Raw genomic sequence first — 26955 nt, 5'->3', positions numbered from 1 at the left:
AACTATTTTAATTGCATTCTATGAAGAAGTAAGTAGAAGTGTCGATCAGGGTGTTGCAGTGGATGTAATCTACTTGGATTTTGCCAAGGCGTTTGACACAGTTCCACACAATAGGCTATAAATGGTAAATTTTCAAGCTGGTCAAAAGTGGTAAGTGGTGTCCCTCAGGGTTCTGTTCTGGGACCAATTTTATTCAACATCTTTATAAATGACCTGGCAGTAGGCATTGCAAGTCATGTTTCTGTGTTTGCAGATGACAGTAAACTAGGTAAAGTTATACAGGACGAGCAGGATATTACTGTGCAGCAGAGGGATCTAGATAGAGTAGGGGAACTGGGCACACAAATGGCAGATTAAATTCAATGTAGATAAATGTAAAGTTATGCACTTCGGGGTAGCGAATGCACAAGCAACCTACACCCTAAACGGTAGTGAATTAGGGGTAACGACAAATGAGAAGGATTTGGGAATTGTTATAGACAACAAACTAGGCAACAATGTGCAATGTCAGTCTGCGGTTGCTAAGGCCAGTAAGGTATTGTTGTGTATAAAAAGGGGCATCAAGTTGCGGGATAAAGATATAATTTTGCCTCTGTATAAATCAATGGTAAGGCCGCACCTTGAATATGCTGTGCAATTTTGGGCACCTATTCTAAAGAAGGATATCATAGCACTAGAAAGGGTGCAGAGGCGGGCTACAAAATTAATAAAAGGAATGCAGCACTATAGTTATGGTATAGAAAGGTTAACTAATTTAAATCTGTATAGTTAAGAAAAACGTCGCCTCAGAGGGGATATGATAACATTAAATAAATATATTCAGGGCCAATACAAACCACTGTGTGGAAATCTGTTCATAAACAGGACTATGCATAGGACACGTGGTCATGCGTTCAGACTGGAAGAAAGGAGATTTAGACTAAAGCAGAGGAAAGGGTTTTTTACAGTAAGGACAATAAGGATGTGGAATTCTCTGCCTGCAGAGGTAGTTTTATCGGAGTCTGTACAGACGTTTAAACAGCAACTGGATGGATACCTGGAAAAACATAATATTCGGGGATATAATCTTTAATTATGGGGAAACAGCTTATTGATCCAAGGAGAAATCTGACTGCCATTTTGGGGTCAAGAAGAAATTTTTTTCCCTGGTTAGTGCAAAATTGGAAAGAGCGTTTTTTTTGCCTTCTTTTGGATCAACAGCAACAAATTAACAGATATAGGAAAGGCTGAACTTGATGGACGCATTTCTTTTTTCAGCCTATATAACTATGTAACTATAATTAAATATGTCTGCAAGCGTGCAAATTGGTGGTCAGGGACCATAAGAAACTCACCAGAAGATGTTCCTTCTTGATCTCTGCAGCTTCTTCTTGGAAAACATACACCTTCTCATTGTGAATCACTCTTGGAGTTACAGCTGGAATTTCAGTGCCTACTTGTACCTGAATCTCTCCAAATGCCAAAACTTGGTTAGCCTCAACAGAGATCCTGAAATTATCCCTTCTGGCGCCTTCCACACTATGCTGATAAACTACTTGTCCTTCTGCGAGGTCAAGCTGTGAAAAAGAGTCTGTGGGTTTCCCTCCTTTCAAAAGCTCTCCCCACCTGGGTGGAGAGATGATATGGTACCTGATTTCATCTTCTTCACGTATATCCAAGTTTGTCTCTAGATTGAGGCTTGTAGCTGTCAAAGTCCCCCTGCCTCCAGAGGGAATAGTAAGCATGGTCAAGTTAGCTATTTGAATAAAAGGATCAGATGCTTGTATTTCAAGGACTGTGGTAAGGTGGTATAATCCATCTGATACTTGTAATTGAATGGAACCCTGGTCAGGTCCATTGTGGATATAAAGGATTCTGTGCATCCTAAGGTCGTCTTGCGTAAATCGAAAAACTAATAGTGAAGGGTCATCCACCAAGACAATTTTGCCAAATGGTACACCATACCTTACTAGAACTAACTGTGCATCTGTTGTCCCTAAGTCCGGGTCTGAAAAGGCAATATCATTTGTAGTTAAAAGCTTCTGCCCATCACGGACCACGTGAAAGACCTTCCGCACCAACTGCACGGGAGGATTGTCATTGACCAGCTGGATTGACACACGGAAAACACCTCTCATCACTTCCTCTTCTTCTTCATCATCTTCCTCTTCTCCACTGGTATCAGTAGCACTACCTTCCTGTTGTCTGGATGCCACAAATGGTATGTCATCCTCTGTTGTCTCTGACCCATCATGCTGGTAAACAAGCTGCCCCTTGATGATGTCCTCATTAGTGAACTCGACTATCCCCATTTCCCTTTGACTATCTTTTCTAATTAGCACCCCATGCTGAGGACCATCTATGACCTCATAGACAAAGTTGACATTATTGCCACTCTTTAGGAAAAGATGTTCGGGTGTGATTCCTACTTCTTCACCCTCTAGTGCATGTAACAGTTGATTGGTAAGTTCAGGTGCATCTGGGTCTACACCAATTAGAATTTTATGGGTATAGACGGGGGAAATCTGGGATCCCAATGTAACTTGGAATTGAAATTGATCTTCCATTTCCTCAGTGTTTCTGACTGTAGCTTCATAACTGATAAGGCCATTCTGCAGATCCTGTTGGGTAAAATGGGAACCTTCAGTAAGTCTCTGGCCCTCAAGTTGCAAATTACCTTTCCTGGGTGACTGGAGGATCATGTAGGTTAATGATGTGAGGTTTAGATCCACTCCCACACTTTCTGCTTGCAGAACCTTATCAGTGATTTTAACCTTACGCTTTCTTCCCACCCTCAGAGGGATGTTCCTTATTAGCTGAATATTTGACTCCCTTATTTTTATTTGTAATGTCTTGTTATGCACAACTTGGGACCCTAACTTCATTTGGATGCTGAGCTCCTCATTCATCTCCTCCCCATGAAAATCTGCAACTTTGCTGAAGTACCTCACACTATGTCTAATCAAGTCACTCAGTTTGAAGTCCTCAGTGATTTTCCATTGTCCCATGTCAGTTAGCTTCTGAACCTCCCCCAGCTTGGGATGCTCAGCTAGTTGGTATATGATTTCAACCCCTAGAGTTTCTGCATTGGTAAATATAGGGAGGTATGAAGAGGTGATGAGTGCAGATGCCCCTGGAGAAACAATTAGATTTGCTTCCCTGCTTTCAATGACTTCCAGAGCAAGGATAGTAAAGTTGGCTGAAAAACTTGTTGATGTTCTGCCATGCACCTGTATGGTTAACTGTACTTGATTCCCAGACTTATGAATAAACACTACTTTCCCCTCTTTTAAGTCCATGCAGGAAAATTCCCGGACAGCTACTCCAGGTTTGTGTTTAAGTTCTACATGGCCCTCAGTAGAGTTTCCAGAAATGGAGAAGGTCACCTTGTCACAATTTGTATCTGTGTCAGTGATTTGAATTATGTCCTTTGTTAGAGCCAACATCCTGTGTGAAATTATCCCAAGTGTCTTTCCTTTAGGAAACTTTAACTTTGGCAGAGTCACTGCTGGAAGGACATTGATATCAAGAGTATGTTGTTGTACCTTCCTTAGGCACTCTGGAAGGTTTATACCACTTGTCACAGAAACTTCAAAACTCAGCCTGTCTTTGTGGGACTGAGATCCATCATGAATATAGTGTACTTTGCGATGGGCTACATCAAGTAGTGTAAATTTTCTCTTGGTCTCAGCACCTGGGATTTCAGGTTCAAGCAACCCATGTTGAGCGCTGCCAACAATACTTAACACCACTTGAGACTTGCGAATACCTATTTTGCCTAAATCTATTGTGGGCTGGATATTACTCAACTCCAAGATGGTAGATTCCCCTATTTTGACTGACAATGGTTGAGTACTTACTAGCGAAGTTATGTAAGGATGATTTGGATTGGGTTTACAAATGGTAGATTGGCCAACATGTGTAGTCTTGTTCAGTGGCGTGACAATAGTTGTGAGAATAGGTGTGATCGTGTCTTCATATTCTATATAGTCATCATATTCATAGTCATGACATTCAGCTGTGACATCTTTGGTTAACATAGCATCACGCAGCCCTTTTTTTACTGAGTTCACCATCAAATCTGCAAAGCAACCAATAAAGGATCTATATTCCATATCATCTGCATACAAGTCACCCAGAGGACCATCGCGCATCTTGGCCAGAATGGTCTCATCCACACCTCCCAAGTAAAGGTTCCCATGGAAGTCAAACTCATGTTCCAAATCTCCAATGGGTAGTTTAGAAAGACTCTTGTCTACTGCTAGCTGCACTTCAGAACTGTCCACCAAGATCTTAACCTTGTGAGGTCGACTGTCACTGATGTAGACATTGTTTTCAATATGGACAACAGTTTCTCCTGTTACAATATTCATTTGCAAGTGCCCTCCAGCAATACCTATGTAAAAATATGATCTTCGTGGTCCAGATTGATAAAGCAAGGGGGCACGACCTGCTCTGGATGTAACTAGTGTCAGCTGTATGGTACTTTTAGTGCTGGCATCCCAGCCAGGGAAAATCAAGTAGGATCGTGGTCCAAGGAATCCAAAGGATCTAGCCATTGAGGATATAGGGATTGATTGGCACCCCTCCCACTGTCCATGAAGCTTTACTAAAGGATTAGAAAGCAGATCAATGCTGTTAAACCTAGCCTCCACTATGCAGCCATAGAACGTGGGAATATTCTCTGTGAGATTATTAGAGTCACTTTTACCAACACCACCCAAAAAAAGTCCATGCTTAAAGTTCAGTGTATCTGGAGACCACAGGAGATCCGCAGAGCTATTAAGGTTGTCCAAAGTAATCGCCATCTTGGACTCTGTGACCACCAAATCTAGTTTATGGGTTTCCAGACTGTAATGTGATATATGTCCTATGGCATTTATCACAGACTCTCCGGTCCCCTTGTCCAGCTTGGCCTGTGAAACAGAAGACATAAAATTGAGATTAGAACATGCTTTAATGTTTCAGGTTTATGGACTACTGAATATGTGTTTGAAGAAAATAGCCTTGCATGGGAAACTGTAAAACAAATTTGCAAAGAATAGATACCTATCATACGCATATAGCGTAATATTTAGTTTAAGCCGACATACTTATCAGGCAAGAACAGAGTTTGCCCTTCAGAAGAAGTGACACTGTAATACAGTTAAAGTATTAAGCTATGGGTTCACAATTTTACACAACGGTAGAAATCAATACTTCAGTATATACACTATATGGACAAAAGTATTGGGACACCTGACCATTACACCAACAGGGATGGTTCACACTTTGCGCAAACAGTTTGGGGAAGGCCCTTTTCTATTCCATTGTGACTGTGTCCCAGTGCACAAAGCAAGGTCCATAAAGACATGGTTTGATGAGTTTGGTGTGGAAGAATTTGACTGGCCAACACACAGCCCTGACCACAACACCATCAAACACCTTTGGAATGAACAGGAATGGAGATTGCAAGCCAGGCCCGCTCATTCAACATCAGAGTCTGATCTCACAAATGGGCTTCTGGATGAATGGGCAAAAATTCCCACAGAAACACACTTGTGGAAAGCCTTCCCTGAAGAGTGGAAGCTGTTATAGCTGCAAAGGGGGACCAACTACATATTAATGTCTATGTATTTAGAATGCAATGTCATAAAAGTCCCTGTTGGTGTAATGGTCAGGTGTCCAAATATTTTTGTCTATGTAGAGTATATTTCCTAAGACATTAGGACATCTTTATTTATTTGAAAAAAAACAGTCTCTGTGAGTGTGTAGCACTGTATGTGACTGTGCGTTTGTGTATGTACCACTGTATCTCTATAATGTATTAGCAATATGTAGAAGGAAAGCAGTTTATCTTTGTAGAAAATATTCCCTATGTGAATATATATCTGTATTTGTCTGTAGAGTAGTGTGTATCTGTTCTTAGAGCTGTAAGGGCTTTAAGCAGATGGGGGCAGCTGAGGATAATATCTGGGTTCCTCAGCACCACATCTGCTCTTAATTAGGCTTCTAGGAACAACAAGATTTATAACGGAAGTTTGTATTTGTCAGTGCTTGTGTGTGTATATTTCTAAAATTATTTTATAGCTATTTAACCCCTTAAGGACAATGGGCGGTCCCTAAACCCATTGAAAACAATGCATTTTGAGCCCGTACATGTATGGGCTTTGTCATTAAGGGGTTAAGAATCTGCAACAAATAATCCATTGATCAAAAACATACTAATGGTACACATTTTAATGGCCTCATTACACCAGTGATATCCAGTACAGTCCTCAAGGCATGCCAACAGGACTGGAATTACTGCTCTCTCTTGAACTTCTATCAATCTTTGTGTAGCTACTTCTCTCCAGTTTCCTCACCCTGTCTTTCTATCTTTGTATCGTTCCATTTTGTCTCTTAATTGTTCTACCTTTCCAGCTGTGTGTCATCCCTTCACAAACCATCTATCTCTTATTTCTGTCTCTGTGTCCTTCTTTTCTACCCTTCTTCCTTCGTCACTCCTTTCTTTTCATGTCTGTATGTTTTTATCTGTCCTAATCTGTCACTGCCATGTTCATCTCAGAAAAACCCTTCACTTTTGTCCCTGTGCATATTCCGAATACCAGTTTTATCTGCTCACCCTTATGGTCCCATTGGCAAGCTCCACTAGCAGATATTGATTCTCTCCACTGGCCAGAAAGATGAGACCGGATGTTCTTGTTGTAACAAATGTCACCTGGAGCCTGGAGTCCACCCTGTCCTGGATCTGGGAATCTGCTGTATTGTGTTGTGCTGCAATAAGCAAGTAACAAGTCATTACATTATGACAACTGATGTGCCAACAGATTCTGTGGCGATAATCAAATAAGGAAGAGTAATAAAAATAACACTAAAATTGGCAATATACAAAACTGGCAATAACAGTAACATAAGACACATTAATACAAAAGGAGAAGAGTTTATAATTTTAACATATCACACATGCATGCAGTATATGTATGTATAAGACAGAATGTGTGCTTGTATCACGTTGTTAGTGTGTTGTAGTGTGCATATATTACTGTTGGTATGCGTGCTTTAGTGAGTGTGATAGTGAGTCATTTTCTATAACAGAAGCTCTTTCATTTCAGTAGGAAAATATTATTGCAGCTTTTCCTGTTTCTTAAACTCCTGGGGGTGCAGTGTGAAGGGGTTCACTCAGACTCACTCAAACATAGACATACACAGAGAAGTTGTAAGAAAACTCACTGTAACATACAAAAGAGATGTTGTAAGAAAGCACACTGATACTACACAGACGCAAGTCATCCGCTAAAAATACAATCACATACATAGATTTATTCCAACAAGCAATTCTCACAAAACTGCAACATATACCAACAAAGTTATAAGGTGCTAAAAGTTTAAGGTTAGGTTACTGGCTGTAAAAGTAGTCATGGACGGCGATGAAAAAACACAGTACTGTACAATGATTCATCGTAATTAGTGGAATCTAGTATATATAGCATGTGCAGTGTGATTCCCTATGCCGGGGAAAAAGAAGTGTAAGTAGCCGAGGGTACTATTCAGGGTTGGGCTGTAAGCTGTTACTATATTAGGATGTATAATAGCCAGTGTGTAAGTGCCAATACTGATGATTCAGCGTCCGTGAGTCTCAGGGAAAGCGGGAAAACCACATAAAGACCAAAGATCTGCAGAGTATAGCTTTAATAACCACTTTTCTTCCAGAGCACTGCAGAGTATTTCTTCACTAACCCTTTCCTAACCTGGTGTTCAGAGTGTGCTTAACTGCAATTAACTTTGCTCCATTGAGACTCTCACTGTGCACTGCTGCCACAATCACTCTCATGGTAAAGACTTGCATAGCATCACCTAGTTAACTATTCAACTACCAAGAACAGGAAAGCTAAAATGACCCTTTAAAATACAGTAAAAAAACCTCTGTAAAATGACATGTATAATGTATCAATTAACCTTCTCCCTGGCCTGAGACATATAGTTCAATCCATTTGCAAATTTCAACAGAGCAAGTGACAGGATCATGGAGTGATACTCTGCAGGTCCCCCTCAGGAATGAAAGACATCTTAGAGAAAGTTGGAAAGTTATAGTGTGTATAAATAGCGAAGCTGTGAGGTCACCGTGAATATGTTGTGTCTGAGTGCAGTGAGGGAAAGAAAACTGACTTTGTGTGTGTGAACAGCAAAAAAGGACAGGGCCTCCAGCATTGAAGGGTTAATTCTGATACTTATTGCTGTTACATCTAACCCAGAGACAGTTTTAATATATATTTATAGGACATGTAAATTATACTATATATTTACAGATGATGCACCTTTTTAAACAAGTGGGCAGTATGTATATAACTTCAAAATGCACCGTAGACTCATGGGAGGAGATGATATGTGTTAGTATTAGATACGATGACATCATATATATATTTATATATATAGTCATATGTATTGTATACAAGGATAAGTGAAGTAATGAATTATTACACAACATTAAGGAATTGCACATGCATCTTCTTAGATGCACACGTCTCCTGCTCTGTAGAGCTGATTAGATGGGCGATATTGATGGAGGCTCTAATGCTACAAAGCTCTGAATAGCCATGGGTGGTTCAGCCCCTCCATGATAACAGCTGTACCCATTTTATATAGTCTTTTGTCCTTTACCTTTAGTTACATGACAGTTATCTGGGGCATTGATAACTGGGCCTCTATCCAGTGTTGTATTTACCTTTTGCTCTGCCCTCGGTCTGTCCTAGTGCAGTGCCTTCAGGCCTCTGCCCTTCCATTGTCAGCATCTCTAATACAATAAAAGGCAAAGCACCTTTAAGAAACAAAGCACCAGGATATAATGTCATATCCAGGCACTTTGTATCTTCATGACATCTATGAAGGCTGTTCTAAGCTGGGACAGCATCCATAGAGTAAAAATGCTGATTGGGGAGGTCAAAGATCTCCTAGTTGGACAAGTGTGGGATACTGCCTCTATCATATCTTAGATCTTTGATACTGGTTTGTTGCTTAGCGTATCATACTATTTCTGTTTATTTACATATAGTTTGTATATATTTTGTAATGATACTAATTGGATACCACTTTCCTCAGTTTCTTTACCCTAACCCCCTTTTTTTCATCCAGCTTGTAAGGAAGAAGAAAATTAAGTGAGGGGCAGGCATGAAAAGAGGGTCTGTGGCAAAGAGAAGGGAGAAACAATGTTAGTTTAGGAGGGATGGTGGGGACCAAGAAGGACAGAGCTGATGAGTGACTCAAGAGGGTTAGCAGGAAGAAATCATGCAGATAACTTTCATATAAGCCATTTCAAAATACTACTACTATTCTACCTCTTCAATAACGCACTCTCACTATTTCATAGATTCCTTCTCTCTCCCTGTCTCGCTCTCTCCATATTCCACAAGCCCTCCTCCGTTCTCTTCGCCTTGTGTCTTTTTCTCACACTTCCTTTGTCCCTAGTAAAATATACACAATAACGCACCGTTCCCTTGGGAGAGTCTTATTAATGTTTTGGGGTATTTTTAGATGAGGAAAAGGATAAGGAACACATGGGCAAAGGTTAAGGAGGAAGAGATGGAGGGAACAGAAGAGATGAGGGAGATAGTGGGGTAGATGGATGGAAGGAGTGGTGAGTGCAGTAATTGCTGCAAACTTATTCTCACCAAACTTAAATATTTTATCCCCCACTCACCCTTTGCTTGCTCATCAGCCCCCACTATTCTCAGCAAACACTTCCTTGCCCTCTATCTTGGGAATTTATCCTTAATTAATTTGACTCTAATTTTACCCCTGACCACAAAGACTTCCCCTGAGATGGAAAAAGAGATGAGAACAATGATGCAATACAGGGGGAATTCTGTGGGTGGGGAAAACTATTTACAATATGTAAACCTAATAAAGATGTATATAGGCTCCTAACCTAAATGAATTTTTATCTAGCTATATCCCATACCTCTCTACAAACAGTAAACTTTGTCAGCAAGTCCTTACAATTAACAGCATGACTGTGACATATTACTGACAACACACAGACCACTTGATAGCTTGTGTGTATAGGTGCATGCATTAGTATGAAATGAACTTGCTATAATGAACACTGCATTATTGTTGGGTGTAAATCAGCCCGTTTAGTCTGAACAGTGGTAATTATTTGTGCTTATACACTATGTGACTTGATATAGATGATTCATGTGATTAAGTGTTCTATATATAGATGATTATTTGTTGTATATGTTCTATATATACAGTATGGTTTGAGTATATAGAGGCGTTTAGACAGTATGTGTTGTGTCTGTATGGTATAGTATGTGCTCTATAAAACATTCTCCTTCACCTCTTTCTTTTTCTCTCTCAAACTCCTCTCCTTCGCGCCCACTTCTCTTCCTCTCCCCCCACACCCTCCTCCTTCAGGTTTCTCTGTATAATTCATGACCTCACAGTTTATGTCCAGTTTCTGTCCCACAGATTGTGTCCAAAAACTACACAGGAAATGCTCACACATCAGCGCAGAAATATATTCAAACACAAGAGTATACTGACACATGCAGGTACAGATCACACATTTGTGTACATATGGAATCAATAGACAGGCTTGACATACCATATGACTGCACTGTGTTATGAGAATTATTTTACCTTAGTAGGGTTTCTATGGAGTTATAGGACATGTGCCCATTCGTTTAACTGGGGTTTATGCTTAATGTACAAAGTGAGGCCGTATTTGTAAAACCATAGCGGCTTAACCATAAGGCCACTTATACCAATGTCCATACTGGGCGGAGGGCATGTGCCACAGAAATAATTAAAGGGCTGTATAGCCTAGGGCACATGAGACATAAATCCTTTCCTACTACTGAAAATTTAGATAAATCATTTCTGATAAAGAGATACAAGGCAGATGGAAAAAAGTAAACTCAGCTTTTCTTCCTGATCACATGTATACAAAGATTCCCAGGAAGACAAAAAAAATTATGGAACGAAGCCCAAGCAGTCATCTAATTCATTTGCAGACGGTCCAGAATTGAAAAAGCTTCTGGTCTTATGCTTACTAAATTATAAATGATATGGTATGTGAATGTAGAATAAAGGGTGCCATGAAAGGATATAAAAGAAGGGCATTACAGAGAAAGCAAGAGCCGCATACAACCATCACTCCATTAGCTGGGAATCAAAATGTTTACCTGCTCCTAAAAAAAGGTGAAGGAGCAGAATATAAGGATCTGTTAAATACATTATTATACAGTATTAACAGCCCAGCATTTAAAATGCACCGTAGTAAAATAATGTGATTGGTGGATATTATGGTTTGGTGTAATGGAAATTATAAAAGCATGCATGTAACTGAAGGTAATTGTAGTCTGGATGTACCAGACAAAATTGCCTTTAAGCTCTGGTGTCTCAGGGCATCGACACTTGTTGCTTTAATAATTAAATATGAATGTTAGGAGCAGTCATGTTGCTGCTCTACAGCTTTCTTTATAGCTTGAATATACAGTTGTGTCCTCCATGATGTCATAGAAAGCACAAGTGGTCCCTGTAGCCCTATTGTACTAGTTTCTACATTGTTTATTATAAATCATTGGGACTCATGCTTATCTTTATAGAGAACTAACTAAACTACCTAACTAAACTATGGCAAGAGTCCCAATTTAAATAACCCTTTTCAGATGTGTGTTAGTTAGGCCTCTACCTCACCATTTTTGTATCCCTGTTTAGAGACTGGTATGAAAAGGGTATTTACTATTTACAGAAAGAATTGCGACCTGTTACATTAGCTATATTAAAAGCACGCACACAAACACATAGTTTAGAGCATTCATGGAACTGTCAGGGCCACAGACTTTTGTGTTGCTAATAATCTATCTGGCTGTCTCTACAGAGGGTCAACTCCTCTGTGGGATTATATAGACTGATTTTGTGAACCTTTATTGTGGGGTTTAGAAATTGAGTTACCGTATTGGTTCGGATATAGGCCCCCCGTATATAGGCCGCACCCTAAGAGTTTGGTGCTTTTTTAAAGAAAAAGTTTTTTTCTTTAAAAAAGCACCAAAAAAACATGCTGCCACTCTGTCTCCCCCCCGAGATATGCTGCCACTGTCCTCCCCCCCCCGAGATATGCTTCCACTATCCTCCCCCCGGGATATGCTGGCACTGTCCTCCCTCCCCGAGATATGCTGCCACTGTCCTCCCACCCCCCCACCCGGAATATGCTGCAACTTCGTGTATACGCATATTGCGTAGATGTCCCCCGCCGGCCCCGCAAGACACTCGGGAGTCTGCTCCGGTAAGTCGGGGGGGGGGCAGAGGTAAAACGCCCCCCTCCTGTGCCGGCACCCCCCCCCCCCGTGGAAAGTGCTGGCGGGGGAGGTTGTCTGAGCGTATCGGGGAGTAGGATGCAGGTCCCCTGCACCGCTGCGGGGGATCTGTATCCTAACCCCGCTGCCTGCCCTGCGCCCGGGACTGCATGTCCCGGGCGTCGGGCGCTAGACCCCGAATATAGGCCGCACCCCCACTTTACAGACTTAAAGTGGGGGGGGAAAAGTGCGGCCTATATTCGAGCCAATACAGTATATATAGAATATATGTTACGCAACACTGTACAATTTAAATGGGGTGATTAAACACATACAAAACAAATTCACAAAGACACAACAGGAGTTGAGAACTCTACCCGTGAGCTTGCTATCTAGCCTTATGGTACTTTTACACAAGGTTCCTGGCAGGAAAGGTGGTTTTATGAGGACCCCACTTGTGAGCTTACAATCTAATGATAGAAAAAGAGATGAACACAATGATGAGAGAGAGGGGGATTCTGTGAGAAGGAGATGTATTCACAATATGTAGACCTAATAGACAGCAGACATCTGTGTCTTCCAGTGTCTTATATAACTATATCTCATACCCCTTTACAAATAGTACTCAGAAAGTCCTTACAATTAAAACCATGACTGTGTTATATTACTGACAGCACACAGACATCTCAATTGCTTGTGTGTATATATATATATATATATATATATATATATACACACACACCATTGGGTATAGTACTCAGCATGGACTGTAAAGTGATCACAGCAATAGTCTGAAAGTACCATTGTATAATCATCAACGGAGCTGCTGAAGGATGTAATACTTGGGTGTAGTCATTGGGTGTGTTAAAGCACGTGAAAAAACGAAATTTGGTCCTCCTCCCCCAACACCAGTCTTTGAAAGGAATATTTATTACAGAGGAGGAACATTTAACGTCAGGCGTGTGGTGTGGTGTTAGACTCGTCATACAAACACAGACCCCTCTGTCTGCCCCACTCACTCCCAGACACACCCAGATGGAAAAAGTGAGCCTGGCAACAGGACTGGAGAACATTGCCTCCCCCACACACCTCCTACAACTCCCTGTCACTATGTGGCATTAGGAATCACTGCTAGTTAGACCTCGTGGAGTCAGCCAGTCAATGTGCTCACCACATGGTCTGAGATTCATGAGTTAAGCATGTCGCTGACACTTCGTCCTACAAAAATCACACAAGACTAAATGTATAGCTCATTAAATGCCTTTTTATGTTGTTGAACATTTTCATCACGGTGTACAAGATTTAACAAAATATTTTGATTTGTGTTCAAACACACGGATTGTTTGGGTGTTAGCATCAATGACACCTAGGTGTGCTTTCCATAAGCGAAAAGGGGCGTCAAGCAAGATGTGTGTTACAGAAGGGAACAAAGTGTGAGAAATCTTCTGCTTCTATAACTTGAAGTGAGAAGAATGACAGTTGGATTCAGATTTTCTATATTGTGGAAAGGAAACTGAGATTAGTAGTGCATGTTGGAAGGTGAAGAGAGCAGAGTGATGGAAAGCTTTGCATTCAGTAAGGAAAGAGGGTATATTGAGCAGAAGCTGTACACCTACTAGGTGAGAGAAGCAGAGTCTCATAAGCTGTGACAAACAGAATGAAATGTAGATGTGCGTCTAATAAGCTTTCCTAATAGGCTTTCCTATATTGTGTAAGGTTGGTCCATCATTTTCAACTCAACCGTGTATTTCCACAGGTTAGCGAAGTACCCTGTAGTGGGCATCTAACAACCACTGGAGAAGCTGAGTGAGATACAGCAGTGTCATTTAGAAGGCAAAGGTGCTGAGTGATAGATGGTTATTAGGCTTACTAAATGGGGGCGAACATAAATGATAGTGGGGAATATTACAGAGAGTAATGCAGGATCAGGACAGCTGTGCATAATACAGAAAATGTTTAGTTCTGTATATGAATGAAAAGCAATGAGAGATATGATAATAAATTATATTATCAATTTATTATACATATATTATATGACAATGAAGCAGAAGAATAAGAGATATCCGCAGATTGTGGGTTGTGGATAAGGAAGCTGAAAAAGAATGAACTATAACTAGGTAAAGTACAGTGGTACATTCTGCTGAGATAATTGTATGTTAATATGAGATATAAAAAACCCTGTCTGGTCACCGGCCTTCTGCAACTCAGTTATAATGAGAGGGTAGCATGGAGACAGCTGAGCTAAACAGTGGAAAATATTTTCATTTGTGAGGCGATTCTCTATCTTATAGACAGAAATTCACAAATAATTTAATTTTATATTCTTACATTAATTTTTGCACAGGTATCCTTGCATAGATTCCAATGGAAAAATAGATTAAAAAAAACCCCAGTGCTACATTTTCTCAGTTATTATTATTATAATATTGCAATTTAATTCAAATTGATGTCTGGCATTGATTTCAGCTCAGAGTGTTATACATATGTTCTTCAGGTAAATATAAGTACAATACACAATTTTAGCTATTTAGTTTGCCTGCTATAAAATTTCAAAAGGTTTTTGGTCCTTGGTCTTGTCTTATGACATATATGTTTAAATTACCTTGCTGTAATAACTTTCACTACCTTTTCTGGGTGGCTTTTCCTTGCAAACTGGGAGCTAGCTATTCATCATATTGATATTGAACAACAGAAAAATCTATCATGTCTAAGTAAAGGCAAATGGATATGGTTGTATACCAAGAGAAAACAGAGTATTAAGTTGAAGTTTATACCTTTTATTTGGCCAACATAGAAAAAAGATGTAGTTACATAAGCTTTCGGGATCTTGGAGGTCCATCTGAGTTAGCCTTATGAAATGTATCACCTTTGTTTTTGTATGAAAACGTTATCATATGTATCTGCCAACTTTTCATTGAAATAATATTTTACCCCATATTCAGAGTAACACGTATATTAGCATTTCGCAGAGAGTGAAGATGCATATGAAGCAATTTTTACTGAATGAAGAACATAAGTAACAAAGAATGGAGTGACAATGTCACACATCTGTTCTGAACAGCAGAACAGTGTCACGTATGTTTGTGCATCTCATTTAAGAAAAAGTTGCAACACTAGACATTGCCATCGATCTGATTGGTACAAGATCAAAGCGACAGCTCTACATTTCATTGAAAGCCAGTAGCGCATGGAGAAATAGTGGTCAACACTGTCTCTTATTGATACAAATTGATTCAAAATGAGTGGTAATCGTTAAGCTTATAGGTCATAAAGCAAATTGAGAGGTAACCATGCGTTTTATTTGATGACTAACAGGATAAGCGTGAGATAAATGTATTCTATGGAGGAAAGTGAGACATAGCTGTAGACCTTGTAGAGTGTTGAGAACTATGTGTGGTTGTTGTTATGTCAAAGTTACAGAGACTGAGAGACAAAGCATAAAGAGTTAAAATGAGTGATAAAGTTGTGTATCTTTTAGAGTTGAACACTGCAAGAAGTGGCCTCACATGCTGCTGAGAAAGAGCGTCAGAAAAGCCTGTAAAAATATATCTGTTTAGAGAGCCCCCACCAGCATTTCACATCATCTTTCCCCCAACTTGCCCCCATCCCCTAATGTTACCTTTGATTCCCATGTCTCGCAGAACTCCCCCCAGAAGCAGGAGTAGCAGCCAGTGTCTCCCAGCCATCGCACAGCTACTGCTCACTGCAGACACAGTGTGAGTGTATGTGAGGAACTCACATTTCACTGGGGTCCCTCCCTGTCTGCTTAACCCCTACTCCACAGCTGTATGAGAAAGATAGCTTTAATTCTGACACATAACTGTTTGTATTACACTGCAAGCCAGCTCTGCAAATTACTTTTAACATTACAATGCACCACTGGCATGTGTAAACCCATGAATAGCTGTGTGTCTGCTAACAATGTACCTGTGTGCGGGATCCTGATGGATTTTATGATTGTGCTAGAGGACCGTGTACAGCTGTGTTTAGTATATGGACCAAATGTTTGCGCTGCATAAGGGCTTTGATGATTAAGTCATATTATTTTGTTGTTACACATGTGCAATATATATAAAAAAAATAATGTTGCACTGAGGGCAGTGCAAAAAATAGTTTAAGAAAGGGAAGTTTATTTTAAAGGAGAAATAATAGAACAGAAGGTTATAATCAAAAAGCTAGAAGGTCAGGGGATCAGGATTTCCTGTCATATCCCGGCGCACAACACTAAAGCCTTGCCCACGCCTTCCGCGCTCACTGCACCGGAAGGACACAGAAGAAGAGCAAAGAGGAAGAATGTAGAGGAGGAGGAGGAAAAGAAGCTGTAGCGGGAAAAGTGACAGTGACAGAGGAAAGGTAGGAAGACATTCAGTGAGAGTGGATAAGTAAATGTGTATTGGGAGTCCCATCACTATATATTATGCCAGACATTACATGAATGTGAGTATGAGTATATGAATGAGTGAATTAATTTTTGTGAATGAGTGTGTGTGTGATAGCATGCATGTGTAAGTGGGGGGCATGATAGTAGTGTGATTGCTGTTAGCAATCATATATATACATATATATATATATTAATATTGTTATTGCATTTTTTTGTCTAATTTTGGTGTGCATCAATGACACCCACACAGGCAGTAGGGCAGCAAATTTTGTTGTCACACATTGTCAGATGCAGCAAACAACACTGGGGTAGTTCCCTGAGATAGGCCCTAATATCCCCCTCTGATAACTGTGGGTTGCCCCCCAAGCGGACCCTCACCTACCACAATTAGCTCCCTGCTGCCCTATCAGCATAATCTCCCCAGAGACAAAGAGTGTTGCCCTGATGTCTATTGCTTTATTGAATATACGAGTATTTTTTCTACAAAAACAGGAACCCTGTTAAGAAGTGGGTTTATATGATGACAGAGGTCCTTAACCTTAAACTTCTTTCCATAGTAAATGCCATGACTTTAGTGCACAGATGACTTAGTCATGTGTGCAAGCTCATCAAGCTGGACTCATAACACTGGAAATGCAGTGCACGAAAAAGGAAAGTGTGTTTTAACCCCTTAGAGACTGGTGATGTACTAGATATGGGACCAAAGAATGGTCCTACAGGACAAGTGACGTACCTGGTACATCATCGGTTAAAATCTCTCGCACGTTTGCAAGGACTGAGGGTTCCATGACCTGAGTACTCAGTCTACAGCTTACACCCCACATTTCATGTGAACACTTCTACAGCACAGATAATGTCAGATGACAAAAGTAATTATTTTAAGAACTGTAAGAGCACAGCAGGGTTGGGCTGGCCTGGAGGAAAACAGGACCAACTTTAACTGGCCCACTCTCAGAGGTGGAAGCACAGTGGGGTCAAGTAACTCAATCTTCTGTGATCCTGTGTTAATATTGCTGCTTGTGCAGTGTGTGAACCAGGGTGACCATATGCCCCCGCAATAGGGCTTCATGTCTCGGGTCCCAGGCAGCCACAATCTGGGACAATGAATGGGAGCGCTCAGCAGAGATTGTATCTTCGATTGGCATTTTATGTTGAAAATTATTAGGCTTAAAGTTTACGTCCGTCTGAAAAAGAATTGAGCCCGTCCACTCAAGATTCTTCATGGGCGGCGCTGGCAGCGCAGCGGGAGCTGCAAAACCAGAAAGATGACAGGTCACATGGAGGGACCGAGGAAGTCTTCAGCCAGGTAAGCTGGCAAACTGGGGTGGGGACAATGTTGGCACTGGGAAGCTGCTTTTTGGGACATAGCTGGCACTGTAAAGCTGTTTGGGGACAGGGTTGACACAGGTAAACTGGTTTGTGTTACAGTAAGTACTGGGAAGCTGTTAGGGGACAATGTTGGCACTGGGAAGCTGTTTTTTTAGGACAAGGTTAGCAATGGGATGCTGTTTTTTGAAACAAGTTTATAATTTACTGTATTGTTAGCGATTTATTTTAGAGAAAATCTTTACATCAATATATCTTTCATTTATACATTAAGAAATGTGTATTTTTTGCAGTTTATTATATATGATTAGAAATGTATACATTTTTTTGAAAAGTTCCTGCTCATTGAGAAAGTAATAAAAAATGATGCCTAACATGTATATCAGTATGACCTTTTCTATGTAGCCGGTGAATGAATACTGTAAAATACACTGGTAAATAAGTTTTTGCCAGTCCCAAGCATAACTTTGATGCAATGTACTTGTCAAAGTAAGTGTCCCTGAATGGCAATTAGGAAATGTGTTCACCCTTATATGAACAGCTATACAAAAAATGCACCGGGCAAGGTGTGATGGTATGATAATAGAGTTAATTCTGATGATAAAGTGGCAATGTTTTATTGTGAGTTTGTATACCTGTGTTTTAGAGTGAGTGTGTATTAGTGTGTGTTATAGTGATTATGTTAGAGTAATTGTATGTTAGTGTACTTACAGGGAATGGGGTAAAGAGAAATAAATTACACATATGAATATTGTTGTACTTGTTCCGAAAGAAACATGTACTTTGTTTGGGTACACTAACTGAGAGAGAGGAAAATTATAGATAAAGGACGACATAGCATAAGCACGAAAGTTGCTCTGGTCTTGTGAGTAAAATAGCCCTGGTCATGAAGGGATTAAGAGATGATTCTGCTGGAAAGTGTGACACAAAACCTTACCCCCATAGTAACCATTGGAGTGGTCCAATCAGTAGCAACACTCCATTGGTTGCTATGGTGGCAAGACCACATTTACAACATTATAGCAGTATCACCATTTTATTTACCCATGAGCACTCTTTATTGTCTTGGCCTGACCCAATATTTGTAGGTGATTGCAGGAAAAACATAAACACCAATAATGTGGCTTTATGTTAAATCCATTAACTTAGTATTTTCTCGATCCCCTTTGTGTTTGTAAAGTGTAGGCTGCTTGCCAAAAAGTACATGTATTTTAATTCCACAGTGTCCTATCTGCCCCCAAAACTCCTACTCACTGTAAGTACTTCACATAAAAGACTTAAATGTGTAGATAAACTAAGTAGGATATATTATGTTATGATAACTATTTTCCACCCCAATCTAGTCTTCATGCAGTTATGATGAACTACACTATATGGGCAAAAGTATTGGGACACCTAACCATTTCACCAACAGGGACTTTCATGACATTGCATTCTAACTACATAAACATGTAGTTGGTCCCCCTTTGCAGCTATAACAACTTCCAGTGTTTCTGTGAGTAGAGCATTTGTGAGGTCAGGCACTGACGTTGGATGAGAAGGTTTGGCTCACAGTCTCCGTTCCAGTTCATGCCAATGTTGTTCAATGGGGTTGAGGTCAAGGCCCTGTGCTGGCCAGTCAAGTTCCTCCACACCAAACTCATGATGTTCCTTGTCCTGCTTGCTCCTTTATTGTTAATCCAAAAGCAGGACTTGGCAGTTCTATTATCTGAATTTTACCTGACCATTTACAGAAGGGTTTCATCTGCCACATTGTTTCTAGTTGGTGATTTAAGTTCAGTATGTGTTCCATTCTACATCATCCTCAATTTCAGATCATTGCTGTCATTACAAACCTAACCTTAGTTTTTGTTTCTTCCTCCTCTGAATGAGTTACTTTAGATAGGGCTGTCATCAGAAATCTTGGGCCGAGTACAAACCTAAAGACAGGGTCCCCATGGTTTTCCCACTGCTCCACCTCATGCTCAGAAGGTTCGGAAAGGAGCCACCAGGACTACAAAGGCCAATCCCATGAAGGGGTCCAAAGGGGGCCTCATACACTAATGGCAGCCCAACAATTTTGCTGTGTGGATTACTTATACAGACCTAGAATTGTTTTCTACTATTACTTTGCTACCCTTCATGATCTTGGTACATGATTCCTTCTGCAATTTTGTCAGTCCTGACCTTGACTAGTGCTCTGGTTTAGAATCCTTGCTGGACCTTGGACTGTGTTGGTCATCCTGTTCCTGTTTACCTTTAAAGCATGACTGCACGTTCTGCTGAGTTTGGAGTTGAGCCTTTTATAACTGGCTCTGTATAACCCTAAAACAAGATTACAGGATGAAGCTACTGCATTTTTAAATAAAGTTACATCTCATTTACCCTACTGCTTGGTGATATTTCTTCTTGAAAGGGGCCTTAATTTTCAATTCACTTGCCAATGTAAAACAAATAGAGACATTTTTACCTGCCTCTTTTTTACCTGCTTGAAGGAAAGCATATTTGGTTGAAACATGGCCATTTATTTATCTTGTTCCTTATTCTTCCTTGTTCCTGATGTTGCAGTTACTTGGACTGGCTACTGGCTAAGGATGTTCTAAAACAAATTAGCTTCTCCTCATAACTCTGGGATCTGTTTAGCTTTTAACCACTCTTTTGCTGGTTGAAAGATAGTTGGAGACGTGCTTGCAAAGCCACAAACATTTCTGGTTTAACACTTTAAATCTCAGAAACGTTAGCAACACTCTTTTTCACACTTGAACGCATTACATTTTCTTAGCCAAGGTCATACAATGATTGAATGCTTTCAATCTTTTATTTATCTCACTGTTATATTGTTTTCAAGGATGAAAAGGTTGGCAGGTGCTTACAATAGGGAATATCTTCCACATATAATACACTTACTAGTTCAATTTATCATTCCTCAAAGTGAGTGAAACTATTTGACCTTAAAAAAAAAACACTTTAAACCTAATCAACTCTAGAAATAGTTATTCCGCATTCCCAGTCTTACAGAGATGATAAGTGGATAATGCATATATGAACATTTCTGCATTTGGAATCCTATGTGGCCAACACCTTTGTCCTAGTTACTTGTGAACACATATTTATTGTCAGTAAGATGTTTGGTTTTGCTCTGATTTTGTCATGTGCCGTTAATCAATATGAAAAGATCTATAGGCCACCTTTTCCAGATCCATTCCACACGCAATGAATAATTAGCGAGGGATATCCTGTCTCATGTCTGTTTTAACATTACTTAATGCAAATCTTAACCCCTATTCTTTGGTGTAATGAGGAATACAAATGGTGCAAAGTGTCAAAAGTTAAGCAGCCAGCAGGAACATTCCACCGGTTGCTATGATGTTTACATCACTTTTTCCAGTTGTCTATTATTTCTCCAAATCTCAACTTCTTTAGTGGCTTAAAATAGACGAGGAGCACCCCTTTAATCATAGCTTGGTGGAACCAGGAAGACAATCTTTTTCCAAGACACCCATGCTACCTTAACCAATCATGTTTGTGTTATTGAGAACACCCAATTTGACAGTAAAGGGAAAATATTCTTCACTGCTATATATGTCAAAGGAAAGGGATTTCTATTTTTCCTTTTTAATTACATAGTAATGGAGAATTTTACTCCCCCCGTTTAACTGCAAAATGATGTTGCTTATTCGCTTCCTCCAAGTCACACAGTAAGGGCTTGTAGGATGTTTCATATCCTTGGCAGCCACCATCACTGTTAATAGGGGAACATTAAACTCATATGTTTTGCTACTTCAACGTTTAAAACCACAAATCTTTAGCAAGAATCAAAACTCCACTTATATAGCAATGTTTACTGCTATCTGTATCTGCCAGATATGGTAAGTATGAAGTATTCTATAAAAAATAGGCTTTCTTGTTGCTATGTAAAACTACAATACATAGCACTGCCAAACAGCACAAAAAATACTTTTTTCAGTATGTGTGTTTAGAAATGAACTGGTAAAGTAAAAGTCTGGAAGCATGAATAGAAGTTTAAATAGAGATGCTCATTGTAGAGACACCACAGATGAAACATAAAATATGTGTAAGATATGATATGTGTAAGATATAACATAAATATGTGTAAAACAATAAATGGTGGGAATCTGTGTTGCATATGTAAGCCATAAAGACAATTTTGGGAGTCATGTATATTTTCATAGAAGCCAGAAAAAGATGTCTATTTAGCATCTATAAACGTCTCTATAGAAGCTTTGGCACCTTAGTAATATTTTAGCTTTTGGAGACTCCTTTATAAAAAATCATGTTTGGAAAAAAGTTTGGAAAAAAGTAATTTTTGATCCACAAATATAATGATTGAAAGCCTCAATTGCCACAGTCCTATGAAATGTATTAAGTGCACACTATAAAACTCAATATATTAAAATTTGAAGATTTTTTTTATCTGGTATCACAAGTTACATGTGGCCTCCAGGTTCAAGGTAAGCTTAGTGTCCTGTTATTCCGCGCTTGTTAGCCACTAATCATTGAATTTCTTGTAGTATCAAGCACTGTCATCCCCGATCTACTGTCTGTTCAATAACTATGTGGCCATTTTCTGATTCCAGAATGAGATTCTGCATATATTTTCATTACTGCTGACATGTGGATATACATATGTACTGAAATCAATGATAAAATATCTAAAGTAATAGATACGATTGTATGCATATAAAACAGATTGAACATGCTTACTTGAAGACACAAGCACCTAATTTAGAGTGTGAAAAACATATTTATAATCTCAAAGTCTTAAAGCTTGTTTTAGCTTTGAAAAATGTCAAAAGGATTGGTGCTTTAAAATACAATTGTGAGCAACAAGCTTATATTTTCCCTTGTATAGACTATAAAATAAACATCATTTAGTTAAACAAATAGTTTAATTGATGATTTTTTAGCAATTTATTACAACTACTTGGTTCATTTATTAAATTTTTTAAAAAGCCTCTTTTGAGGCTTGTCAGTTCTCATACTGGAACTATGTTCATTTAGTTATTGATACTGTGGTTGGGCTATTTTCCTTGGTATTTCATGGTTCCTTATTTAGAACAAAGTACAATATTTTTTTTTAGAAACTGTTGCTATTATTAACTTAACTATATATTTTTTCGATTTGTGGTTACAGTTGCTTTTGTGATAGCGTAGATACCTGCTTGATATTTGCTTGCGTTATAGATGTTGAGCATATTCTTTTGCCTTCACTTTGACTGGGTAAGAAACATAGACTTTGATGTCAATTAAGAACCATTCTGCCCATCTTGCCTGTGTTGTTTCTCAGAGAAAGCTTGGTACTCCAACATAGTGCTCAAAACCCATTTAAAAAATAATCTGCATTCTGGGGCAGAAGGTAGCAGCTAGGGTGCAAATACTGTAGGTAAAACGCCCTTGGCCTATCCACTCTCCCACTTTTTCACTTTTCGTAAAACCTCAAATTATATTTGGTCCTTGATCATATTTTGTATTCAGGTTAACCCTATCACTATCCATTAATTTATAAAATCTTACCAAATAAATGGTGGGTTTAAATTACTATTCTCCAAAGTAATTTAGGCTGATGTGTATGGGAAAATAGTAAAGGCCTATTACATATAGATTCTAAACAGGGAGATTGAATTAATACTTTGCAATATAGTTGTTATATTAAAGTATTTACAGGCCTTCTGAACAACTGGAAGTAATCTTGAATATCAGCAAATCACTGCTAATCCCTTCTTTATAATCCCCCAAATCTGATTACATGAAAGACTATAAACTGTTACAAAACAAAAAAACATGATTAATAAATTTGCTCTGTTCTTGACAGTTTTTAGAAATAAAGTTTTAGCTAATAGAGGTCTGTTTACTGTAACTGGTATTTTATAAACAATTTCAAACAATTTATAAGTAATCCCTCGAAAAATGGTCTGTCCCTTTCAGAGTTGGGTCTACAGTTTCTCAGCCCCTTACCACAGACTTATAGGTGCTGTTGTCTGTCATTTGTCATTAAACATACCTGGTTGCCAAACTGGCTGGATAAGTCGTGGAACTGGCATCTTACATTTGAGCTCTTGATGTTGGCATGGCCTTGAGGAAATGTAGGCTGTCCCAAATTTAAGATCTATACAATCCAAGCAGGCCCACTTTTGCCGATCTACATCGAAGTAATGTAAAGTTTTACCCCTTCTTCCCAGACTTATATAATGAAGGCATGTATATGTGTCCTTTACTTAGAACTGACACTTTTATATTATATGGGCAGAAAATAATTAATAATAAGAAGAAGTACTGTGGACACAGCACAATCAGGGTACATGAATGGAATATATTTCATACTTCTAGATTGTATCTATGTTATATATTTTGTATTGATGTTTTAATGTTTCTGGATCAAAGTAAACAGAGAGTATCAACACGGTCCTGATATAAAACAAGGATCTGTCCTTCCAGTAAAAATATGAGCAGGAAATTACTTTTACCAAACCATAAACAAGTAAGCAAAAAAACGAGTCCATTTTCACATCACTGCAGAATGACAGAAGAGATTCTGCATAAACATATGAAAACGACTGCCTCTAAACTTCCCACTATATACATTACTCAATAAAGAATTATATCACTTGGTTAATTAAACTACTGAAAAACGAGTGTATTTATGTGGTAGATTATCATAGAAAGCCTTGTTGTTGAAGGAATTAGGCTGCCTACAACTGTATGACCAGACACAGCAACAGTCTTAAGTAGCCCAAATTAATACTCTGCAAAGCCACAATTGAAGTCTTCAAAACCCCGTAATTACCCATTGGAACAGTTTGTACCATGCAGATTGTATATTTTAGACATTTGCTCTCTGCTGTACTGATATATTTTGTTGCTGCAAAACTTGTTTAAAAAAAAAAAAAGAATTCTTGATAGTTTGAGTGTCCACTGGTGGTGGTAAGTAACTGTTGATATGTTCTGTTTTAAGCATATGCCAACCTGCCAGTGTCAGTGCTCCTGTAAATTGTATAGTTGTGAAAATGTTATGTAATTCGGATTAAAGATTATAATCAGCCAGTTCCATTCTTCCTTTACAGTTCCTAGGTCTCAGGTGGAACCAATATCTTAACTTAATTCCGGATGAACAGCTAATGGAAATTTAACTGTTTTTCTACCACTAAACAACGAAAGTATCGTTACAACTGGTGAGATTTGACATAAGCAGCGTTTAAAGACTATGGTGAGGGTCAGGGGTCGATCTTGCTATCTATCCTTCAAAATACCGACAACATTCTAATATTCGAGTCTACTTTGCAAAATGTTTATAACCCCTTTTTGTATAAGTAGTAACTGAATCCTAAATCTACCAGGGTGATTCTGGTAGCCCTACCACTACTATCAAGCTTTCTTTAATTCCAGGCTCAATCCATCTCCAACTGGTTAATCTATCCAACAATGTCCAGACCTTTCTACGCTAACATTACCTTGACTTTTAGTTAGCAGAGACAAAAAATCTGCTCCTTCAGTTTCTGTTGTTTTTATATGTATCTGATATTTTGGTTGATATTATTTCCTATACGATATATATTGACTGTTCAAGTATGAATCTGGCGTAAACCTGTAGCAATATATTTTTCAGATATTTATATGTTGCAAAATTGAACAAGCAACTGCTATCACCTGGAGTGTGGAGTGACCACCACCTACGGATATCGGCGGATAATTGATTATGGAGGGTGTGGGTGAGCCATTGGAGCACAGTGGAGCAGATGATGAGGAATGGTGACAGAGAAGGATAAGTCTGTTAAACTTTTGCAATGTGCAGCCATGTGAATCTGGTTGGTGGCCGCAGTAGCAGGGAATCTGCAGGAGGTGCAGGTCCACTAGGCATTTGTCCAGTTTGTCTGATGGCAAGTTCAGGCCTAAGAACTCAACCTAGATATACAGCATAATTAACTCTCTTATTGTTGCCTAATGCTGTACATACTGAATTGTAACTAGACTTGCGCATTCGTCTTCGGGCGAACATGAAAACGAGCACGAAGAGGCCGTTTTTTTGTTTGTTCCGAAGACACGCCGAAGAGAATACAGTGCCGGCAAAACGTAGGAGAAGACGAAGACTCACAACCACGAAGAATCGAAGATATCGAAATCATTAATTAATATCAATAATTAAATAATTCTTATCTTAATAGTTAATTAAATTAGCTATAAATAAAAGTAATAATATTAATTAATTACTACTAGCGTATAGTTCAGCTAATCTTATTAGTACTGGTGCTGCAGCTCTATAGTTTGTGCTTTGTTTTAGCAACAGCAAGAGACCAAGCCAATTTTTCTTAATTAATAATCTTTCATTTTATTTCATTTGTTTTGCTCACCTCAGTCCATCAGTGAAGTGAACTTGTTGGGCTAGTGAGTGCAGCCGCATAAGTGCTGTGTGTTTCAGCAAGCAGTGAAGCTAACTGTTTTGCTGTGACATTTTATTTTATTTCTAATTTCTTTTTAAGAAAAATTGACTGTGTGACGACAACAACTGTACTAAGCAAAGCTTCAAGCTAATAGCTGTAGTACTAAAATAATTCTAATCTTTAATCTTCTTAATCTAAAATATATTATATAATATAATATAAATTCTAATTCATAATATATAATATATATAAGTAATTCTTTCTAATTCATAAACTATAGTCTATCTATAATCCCTAATATAAGTAATTCTAATCTATTAATAATATATTATATATAACTTAACCTCACTTTAGCTTAGTGGGCTTGAGAGCGTCTGCCTAGAGTTAGACTAGAATACTAATATAGCTTTAGGTTTAGCATAGTAGTAGTATAGGCTCTTAGGCCCGTGTAAATTCAAAGTTTTTTTTAAACACTACACTACACACACAACACAAAATTTGAAATGGATCCTCCTTTTGGGACTAAGGAGGGACAAGCTCCATCTACCACCACCACCACCAGCACCACCACCAGTTCTAAGATGCATCCTTTGCGTCAGTCTAGTCGGCCAAGTAG

The 26955-nt window shown here is 39.0% G+C and overlaps 1 protein-coding gene across 1 annotated transcript in view; it reads right to left on the bottom strand.

The window, feature by feature from the left end:
- The window catches only part of LOC149297679 (chondroitin sulfate proteoglycan 4-like), a 45968-nt gene extending 28542 nt beyond the window's left edge, over positions 1-17426 (bottom strand). Inside the window, exons 1-4 of the mRNA XM_089488162.1 lie at positions 17372-17426; positions 8684-8776; positions 6584-6735; positions 1335-4895 (exon numbers count right to left, since the gene is read on the bottom strand). Coding sequence (XP_089344288.1) covers positions 1335-4895; positions 6584-6735; positions 8684-8776; positions 17372-17426 — 3861 coding nt within the window. The remainder of the gene's footprint in view (positions 1-1334; positions 4896-6583; positions 6736-8683; positions 8777-17371) is intronic.
- Positions 17427-26955: the final 9529 nt, after the last annotated feature.

Source organism: Sceloporus occidentalis, unplaced genomic scaffold (assembly GCF_023333645.1).
Source record: "Sceloporus occidentalis isolate IW3139 unplaced genomic scaffold, rSceOcc1.0.p SCAF_37, whole genome shotgun sequence".
Taxonomy (NCBI): Eukaryota; Metazoa; Chordata; class Lepidosauria; order Squamata; family Phrynosomatidae; genus Sceloporus; species Sceloporus occidentalis.
The sequence above is the reverse complement of the archived record's forward strand: the minus strand, read 5'-3'. Positions and strand labels throughout refer to the sequence as shown.